This window comes from Arachis ipaensis, chromosome B06 (assembly GCF_000816755.2).
Source record: "Arachis ipaensis cultivar K30076 chromosome B06, Araip1.1, whole genome shotgun sequence".
Classification (NCBI taxonomy): domain Eukaryota; kingdom Viridiplantae; phylum Streptophyta; class Magnoliopsida; order Fabales; family Fabaceae; genus Arachis; species Arachis ipaensis.
The window spans coordinates 83,724,308-83,733,399 of record NC_029790.2 but is presented as its reverse complement, the minus strand read 5'-3'; the positions used below and the strand labels follow the sequence as shown (position 1 = coordinate 83,733,399).

The 9,092-nt window shown below is 38.7% G+C and overlaps 2 protein-coding genes across 2 annotated transcripts in view; both read right to left on the bottom strand.

Moving 5' to 3' along the window:
- The window catches only part of LOC110263770, a 5,729-nt gene extending 4,101 nt beyond the window's left edge, over positions 1-1,628 (bottom strand). Inside the window, exon 1 of the mRNA XM_021105547.1 lies at positions 1,294-1,628. Within this exon, the coding sequence (XP_020961206.1) occupies positions 1,294-1,628 (335 nt within the window). The remainder of the gene's footprint in view (positions 1-1,293) is intronic.
- LOC110263769 lies at positions 2,787-4,174 on the bottom strand. Its single transcript, XM_021105546.1, has 3 exons — positions 4,141-4,174; positions 3,247-3,845; positions 2,787-3,190 (listed from the first exon to the last, which is right to left on the bottom strand). The coding sequence occupies exons 1-3, from the start codon at positions 4,146-4,148 to the stop codon at positions 2,787-2,789; spliced, it is 1,011 nt and encodes a 336-aa protein (XP_020961205.1). The 5' UTR covers positions 4,149-4,174.

The window sequence follows — 9,092 nt, the reverse complement described above, 5'->3', positions numbered from 1 at the left end:
TTTTCTTGAGCTGTCTGCCATCTCTAGTGAGATTTTAGCAGCTTGCACCCCATAGATTCCCAGTTTCTCTATTACAGAGAGGGGCATGAGGTTTATTCCTGAACCAAGGTCACAAAGAGCTTTAAAGATCATAGTGCCTATGGTACATGGTATTATGAACTTTCTAGGATCCTGTCTCTTCTGAGGTAATGTCAGTTGATCCAGATCACTCAGTTCATTGATGAACAAGGGAGGTTCAATTTCCCAAGTATCAATGCCAAATAATTTGGCATTCAGCTTCATGATTGCACCATCAGGCACGCGTTCATAAGGGAGAAGGATGATGAGCGTCACATATAATCATCACCTTCATCACGTTCTTGGGTGCGAATGGATATCTTAGAAGCGAAATAAGAAGGATTGAATAGAAAACTGTAGTACTTTGCATTAATCTTTGAGGAACAGCAGAGCTCCACACCTTAATCTATGGAGTGTAGAAACTCTACCGTTGAAAATACATAAGTGAAAGGTCCAGGCATGGCCGAGATGGCCAGCCCCCTAAAACGTGATCACAAGATCAAAATACAATCCAGGATGGTCTAAAAGACGCCTAATACAATAGTAAGAGGTCCTATTTATAATAAACTAGCTACTAGGGTTTACATGAGTAAGTAATTGATGCATAAATCCACTTCCGGGGCCCACTTGGTGTGTGTTTGGGCTGAGCCTGAGTGTTCCACGTGCAGAGGCCATTTGTGGAGTTGAATGCCAGTTTCTGTGCCAGTTTGTGCGTTCAACTCTGGTTTTGGATCCTTTTCTGGCGCTGGACGCCAGGTTTGGTCAGAGAGCTGGCGTTGAACGCCAGTTTACGTCGTCTATTCTTGGCCAAAGTATAGACTATTATACATTGCTGGAAAGCCCTGGATGTCTACTTTCCAACGCAATTGGAATCGCGCCATTTCGAGTTCTGTAGCTCCAGAAAATCCACGTTGAGTGCAGGGAGGTCAGAATCCAACAACATCAGCAGTCCTTCTTCAACCTCTGAATCTGATTTCTGCTCAAGTCCCTCAATTTCAGCCAGAAAATACCTGAAATCACAGAAAAACACACAAACTCATAGTAAAGTCCAGAAATGTGAATTTAACATAAAAACTAATGAAAACATCCCTAAAAGTAACTAGATCCTACTAAAAACATTGTTCCCCGCTGATTGTTAACCTCTTCCTCATGCTCTCTATAATTAATAATAGTTAGGTTTGATCTAAAAAATATGGGTGAACTTGATCGGAATAAAAAAAAGTTTAATTAAGTTACCTAACATAATCTGCCACTTCTTCACAATTATGTAATACATACACATGGGCTTGAGCAATTGATCTGTCATCTAGATTAATTGGTTCTCCATTTCCCACGCCTAATGAATGACCTTTGTTAGAAAACAACTTTGATGGCACAACTTCGTCTTCGTTAGGATCATCATCATTCCGAGGCCGTTTATTAAGTCTTGTTTGCACACCTCCATGCAAGTATCTTGAGCAGAAAGTTAAGCACTCCTCAGCCAGATATGCCTCTGCAATAGAACCTTCGGGCCGACTTCTGTTGCGAACATATGACTTTAATGTACAGATGTACCTTTCCGGAGGATACATCCAACGAAACTACACCGGACCTCCCAATCTCACCTCATTTGCTAAATGAATGGGAAGATGAACCATTATGTCAAAAAAACTAGGGGAAAAGATCCTCTCAAGCTGGCATAATGTTTCCACAATCTCTAACTCCAGTAAATCTATCTCTTCCAGTGTGATGAACTTTTTGCACAAGCGACGAAAAAAGGAACTTAGTCGAATCAACGGAATGGCCACATGATTAGGAAGGATGCTTTTAATTGGTATTGGTAGTAAATAGTGAAGCATAAAGTGAGCATCGTGGGTCTTATACCCATAAACTTTTCTTTCTCCTAGATGTACACAGCGTGATATATTCGAAGCACTGCCATCAGGTAGCTTTGTTGTCTTCAAAACACCACAAAAAACTGACTTCTCTACAGCAGTCATAGAAAAGCATGCCGTTGCCAACTTTGTTCTCTTGCCATTATTCACCTCCTTTGGTTGAAGATTTTTCCAGATACCCATTTCTTTTAAGTCATATCGAGCATTCAAATGGTCTTTTGTCTTGCCTGGGATATCTAAGAGAGTTCCAATTATACTGTCAAGTATATTCTTCTCTATGTGCATGACATCTAAGTTGTGACGCAGTGGGTTCTTGTGCCAGTAAGGCAATTCAAAGAAAATTGATCTTTTTTTTCCAATTCCTGGGAAACTATTTGATGTACTTTGCTTCTTTCCAAAGACATTCTCAGCATTTAGTAGCATCTCAAAAATTTCGGGTCCTTCTATAACAGGTGGAGGGGGTCTTAATTCCTGCTTCCCATTAAAAGACCTTGTATTGGTTCTCCATGGATGATCCATGGGTAAAAAGACACGATGGTCCATATAAACTGTCTTCCGACTGTGTTTTAATTGTAAGCTACTGGTATTTTTGTTGCAACAAGGGCAAGCCAACTTTCCCTTTGTACTCCACCCAGACAACATAGCATAAGCAGAAAAATCGTTGATTGTCCACAAAAGAGCTGCCCGCATGTGAAAGGTCTCATTCTTTGACGCATCATAGGTTTCGACCCCTTTTTCCCACAACAACTTCAAGTCTTCAATCAATGGTTGTAGATACACATCAATGTCTTTACCAGGTGATTGTGGCCCAGGAATAAGCAAAGAAAGCATACAATATTCGGGTTTCATGCGCATCTACGGAGGCAAGTTGTATATCATCAGCATCACGGGCCACGTGCTCCATGAAATGTTCATGCTACGAAATGGGTTGAACCCATCACTTGACAAGCCTAGTCTAATGTTGCGAGATTCTTTTGCAAATTCTTCATCCATTTCATCAAGGTTCTTCCATGCCAAGCCATCAGCAGGATGCTTTAACGTCCCATCTTTTATGCGCTCCTCATCATGCCACCTCAGACTAGCTGCCGTCTTTAAGCACATAAATAATCTCTGAAGTCTTGGAATTAGAGGAAAGTATCTCAGAGTCTTTGCAGGAATCAGACGACCTTTCTTGTCAGGTTGGTTCTCGCTATTATCACTGGAATTTTCAGTATATCGAGAAGTTCCACACACACTACAGTGTTTTTCATCCTTTAGTTCTTTTCTATACAGGAGGCAATCATTAGGACAAGCATCAATTTTTTATAATCTAGACCTAAATCTCTTATCATAGACTTTGTCTTATGGAAAGATGAAGGTATGTTAATGTCAGGCATTGCCTCTTTCAATAGCTCAAGAAGTGAAGTGAAGGAGGCATTGCTCCAACCGTGTAAACACTTTAACAAGTACAGACGGATGGTAAAAGATAATGTAGAAAATTTCTTGCAACCCGGGTATAACTCTTGACTTGCCCCATCTATTAAATTGTAAAACTTTTTAGCCTCTTCATTTTGACCTACAGTAACACCCTCAGCATGAGATACATCTCCAAATGCATCATTAAGCAGTCCTTCGATGTCATCACGTGCACCTTCTTCATCATCCGTGTCATCGTCAACCGCCATCGGGATTGCCCATTCGCCATGATTAATCCATGTTCTATATCCCTTAACAAATCCGTCGGCTACTAAATGGTCGAATACCACATCTCTTCTATACCAATTAATGTTACAATACCTCTTACAAGGACATTGAATTTGTCGTCCGTCCGGTTCTCCCTCAGAGTATGCAAAGTCTAAAAAACTAATAACACCATTGATATACTCTTCGCTATACCTCGGTAGATCCATCCAATCCTTTGGCATATCACAAAACCTAATCGATAATTATTAAATCTTTTAGGCCGAAAATTTATAAGGGGTCGCAAAGTGAAGATTAGAAGAATAGAGGAGGCAGGGAGTTATTCGCTACAAAGGGAATGGGCAATGAAAAGGACATTCAAAGACTTGTAACTAGGTTGGGAAATAGTTCCTAGTCTTAGAAGTAATTCTCTAGAAACCTATTGAGGTAAAACAAATAAAGAGGAACATAGAATTTATAGTACAAATATAATAAGTTAAATTGCAACTTCAAAACTAACAAATCAAAAGAATTAAAGTATGCATTGTACCTTGCCATGACACGATCAACGTTTTGACAAAATCTTCTTGGAAGACCTTAACCAAAAACTTTCGCCTTTAACCTTTACCACGAATAACTGTAAAAATTACAGACAAAAAAAATTGTTATTGCCATATCCAACCATTTAACCACGAATTCAGCACAATCATCATTTAGAAAGAATTAAATTGATACAATCAAACAGATTTGGGACCCAGCAGCAGCAGCAGCAATTAAATTATTCAACAGATAACGGCAATCTAATTAAGTAAAAATACAAAATATTATTTTGTAAAACTATGATATTTACCACTCCAATTTTTTAATTAATTAATATTCTTCTGCTCTGTGATCCACTCCAGCATGTTATATCAATATTATATATATACATAGCTCATGATATTCATAACTAGTGTACCCTTGTTTGGCTATTCCATAATGGGAATGGCTCTTTCGAAAAACAGAGCACCCAAGCAATATAACTATATATCCAGTTGGCAAAGAATGTTCTTTAATAATAATGAAAAGAGTTGTAATAATAGTAATTTTTAGGGAAATAGTTCTAATTAACTTTATGCAAGCTGATTTTTTCACACAAATTTGAAGGAATCAAGAAATTTTAAGCGGAAAGAATTTTAATGTTTCCTTTTTTCAGTCAAATAATTCAGATTCAATTCATTTTCAATTTCATTGGGTTTTGACTTTTTTTATTACTATAATCAAAGAGACCAAAGAAATAAATGCCACCTCTCTTTAATCTAATCCTGTTTAATTACATGCAGTTTCTTGAATCTCAATCAACAAAGAATAAAGTTAAAGTAGACAAACAATAATCATTTGTTATCACAATAATAATGTGGCATGCATCTTAATTAGATAGTACATGGCACAAAACTATACTCATCACTGTACAGAGCCAATCTTTAGGAGATTATTTTTCAAAAGAAAAAAATTCATCTCAATTTGCTAAAAAAAGGTGGAAAACCATCAACTACAAAATCAGACAAGTATAAAGAGTGAAAATTGAAGGATCTTGCTTTGATGACATGGACTCTTGCATCAATGACTCCAACTTTCAAAAACAAGGTAATCAATTGTGTTATATTTCATGAAATGTGTGATAAATTACATGGGCAATGGCATAGTGTTGTAGCAACATGTCCTAATTAAGTGACACAGGTGCACCATCAACCTCAGCAAAGATAGAACAACAACCACCCTCATACTCCTAATATTATAAACCGTACCCTCAAAACAGTTAAACAGAGCAGCTAAAGCTAATAGCATCACTATCATAGAGGTTTAGTCAACATTAAAATAGAGCATATGGGAATAGAAAGATCTGGCAACAGTTCAAGAAAAATTGATAGACCTACTACAATAATTTAATTTCTAACTTATATCATATTAGTCAGAAAATTCTCTATCACACTAATTTATTCATTGATTCTAAGAAAGGAAAACTATATTCATGAAACACAACAGAATAGTTATAAATTGCTATCTACGATATCCTCAATTAGTTCTTCAACAGAATTCAAAGAAGAACACCATTAAGGACAGCTTTTCCAGCCATATTCTTCATCTATTTCACCTTCTTGTGCACCACACTATCTTTGTCCATCAACTGTTTCAGGCCTTTCTCTCTATGCATATATAAGTAGAACCATATACTTTGCTCTCTTGTGACCTCTAATTAAAGAACCATATACTACTTTTAATTTCTATGCAGAAGAACTATTCAATGATTTTTTTTGTACAGAAGAAACTTTGATTCATAGAATTATTTGTGACAGAAATATATTAAGAAATCTCGATTTTCTTGTCTTACCGGAGGCAATTAAGGAAGCAATAAAGAATCATAACTAATTAGTTCTATGTGATGGCAGCGACTGCATTTCATTTTTCTATTACCCAAACAAGTATGGTTTAGAACAACAAGCAACCTCTACTCAATTCAGATTTCAGTAAACAACAACTGAATCACTTGAACTAAACCAAACTTCAGATTTCACAGATAACAGGCAATTAGTGTACAAAACCCCCAAATTAAAAACCCTAAATCGGAACCCTAAACCTCCAATTTCAGAACCAAATGAAAATCTATACACACCTTCTCGATGATGGTGAGCAGAGAGAACGATGATGCTAGGTGCGCGGTGACGGTCGGCACAAAGACAACAAGAGTGAGATGCAACGGTGAGAGCAGAGACAACTTGGTTGAGCGGCGACAGTGAGTGCAGATACAACGATGGTGACCAGTGATGGTGAGAGCAGAGACTACGAAGGTAGATGAACAGTCTGGGTGGCGCGCTACGATCAGTGCAAGAGGGCGACTTAGCTTCGAGCGACAGTCAGTGGTTAGTGGTGAGTGGTGTGTGGCGGTGAGTGGTGAGTGGGGGTCAGTGGTTAGCTTCGATTCACGATGATGAGTCAGTGGTGAGTGGTGAGTGAGGGTTTTCTGAGGGTGATGATGAGCGATCTGAGGGTCATGATGAGTGAGCTGAGGGTGATGATGAGTGAGCTGAGGGTGAGTGGTGAGTGGGGGTCAGTGGTTAGCTTCGATTCGCGATGATGAGTCAGTGGTGAGTGGTGAGTGAGGGTTTTCTGAGGGTGATGATGAGCGATCTGAGCGAGGGTGATGATGAGTGAGCTGAGGGTGATGACGATGAGGGTTTTCTTCTCTTTGTGAGCTGAGTGTGAAATGGTTTTCTTTGTGAGCTGAGTGTGAGCTGAGGTTTTTTTTTTGTGTGAAAGGTGAAATGGTTTTCTTCTCTTAGAGGGAAATTTTTCATTAAGTGTGAACTGGATAAAAAGTTAAGAGGGAAAAAATTTACAAGTGTTAAGAGGAAAAAATTTGACAAGTATTAAGTTTTTAGTTCTAGATACATTAGGCATCACTTTTAAAATGCACCCAAAACTTAATAAATAGGCTACTTTCTAAAAGCGTTCCCTTTGATACGAAAAGTGAATCCATAGGTATCAATCTATCGCTACGCTTTATAAGTGATTTCTATAATACCTAAGGCTACACTTTTTAAATGATGCCACAATTGTGTATCCTTTTCTCTTATAAAAAGGCAACACGGAGAAAAGCGTAGCCTATTCTATGAATAGGCTACGCTTTTCAAATGTAGCTTAAAAAAAGTGTGGCTGAATGGATATTTTTCTTGTAGTGAATTCTCACCAATGATTTACATAAGTATTTCTATCCTTATTTTATTATATTTATGTTCGAAAACTCCATAACTATTTTATATCCGCCTGACTGAGATTTACAAGGTGACCATAGCTTGCTTCATACCAACAATCTCCATGGGATCGACCCTTACTCACGTAAGGTTTATTACTTGGACGACCCAGTGCACTTGCTGGTTAGTTGTATCGAATTTGTGAATGAAAAACAATTTATTAAGACGTGCATACAAGTTTTTGGCGCCGTTGCCGGGGATCACAATTTCGTGCACCAACCTCTAATTGGGGACTCTAGCAAAGCTGAGTCACAATCTGAAAAGGTTCACCCAGTTATGTGTCTGTGGCATTTATGTATCCGGTGGTAATACTGGAAAACAAAGTGCTTAGGGCCACGGCCAAGACTCATAAAGTAGCTGTGTTCAAGAATCAACATACTAAACTAGGAGAATCAATAACACTATCTGAATTCTGAGTTCCTATAGATGCCAATCATTCTGAACTTGAAAGGATAAAGTGAGATGCCAAAACTGTTCAGCAGCAAAAAGCTAATAGCCTCGCTCATCTAATCAAGACTGATCTTCATAGATGTTTTTGGAATTCATTGTATATTCTCTTCTTTTTATCCTATTTGATTTTCAGTTGCTTGGGGACAAGCAACAATTTAAGTTTGGTGTTGTGATGGGCGGATAATTTATACACTTTTTGGCATTGTTTTTAGGTAGTTTTTAGTATGTTTTAGTTGCTTTTTATTATATTTTTATTAGTTTTTAAATAAAAATAACATTTCTAGACTTTACTATGAGTTTTTGTGTTTTTCTGTGATTTCATGTATTTTCTGGCTGAAATTGAGGGACCTGAGCAAAAATCTAATTCAGAGGCTGAAAAAGGACTACAGATGCTGTTGGATCATTATTCTCACCTATGAACGCGTGCCTGACAATCACCTCCGTTCTATCTGCAATAGCTTGAGTGCAAATCTCCTGGGTCTCTAATCTAAGATTAGAACCTTCGTGGTATAGGCTAGAATTATTGGCGGCCATTCCTGAGATCCGGAAAGTCTAAACCTTGTCTGTGGTATTCTGAGTAGGATCTGGGAAGGGATGACTGTGACGAGCTTCAAAATCACGAGTGCTGGGCGTAGTGACAGACGCAAAATGATCAAGTTGCAAAAGTGTGATCGTGATTTCGTGCACCACCTGGGTTCTCAAGTGGCACGCCCAAGTGACTTCTTGGAGATGGCGAGCCACGCCTTCGATACCAAGTGGCACGCCATAGTAGAGGTTTTTGGAATGGTGAGTTGGCATGCCACACCCCTTTGCTCAAGTGGCACGCCCATGATAGTTGATGGGTCAGGCGTGCCACGCCCAACCTGGCGTGCCACGCCCCTTTTGTTTCCTCCATTGTAGCTCTCTGGAATTTTGTATTAGCGTGCCACGGCCAGTCCCTGGGGTGCCATGCCCACATGCATGCTTGGACTTCTTCTCTAGACTTTAGTACTGGCGTGCCACACCCTGCTCCTGGCATGCCATGCCAGTGCATTTTTGTGGTGTTTGCTTCCAAGTGGCACGCCAGTTTCAGACACCCAGCTTATTGTTTGTCTTCTACCCATTTTTTAATCCTTTTTCACCTGAAATTCAGCACAACTCATCTCAAAGTAGTGTACCATAATATTCATCAAATAATGCATGAATTGTACTGATCAAATGAGATTTATGCTCTTTTATGGTCTTCTTTATGTAAGAAAGAAGGGTAGATGATGCAAGTCAT

What these genes read in the sequence shown, in the direction of transcription:
- LOC110263769 (XM_021105546.1), bottom strand. An exon ending in GTCTATGATAAGAGATTTAG is followed by an intron (nt 3,191 to 3,246) that starts GTCTAGATTATA and finishes TGTATAGAAAAG; the next exon opens with AACTAAAGGATGAAAAACAC.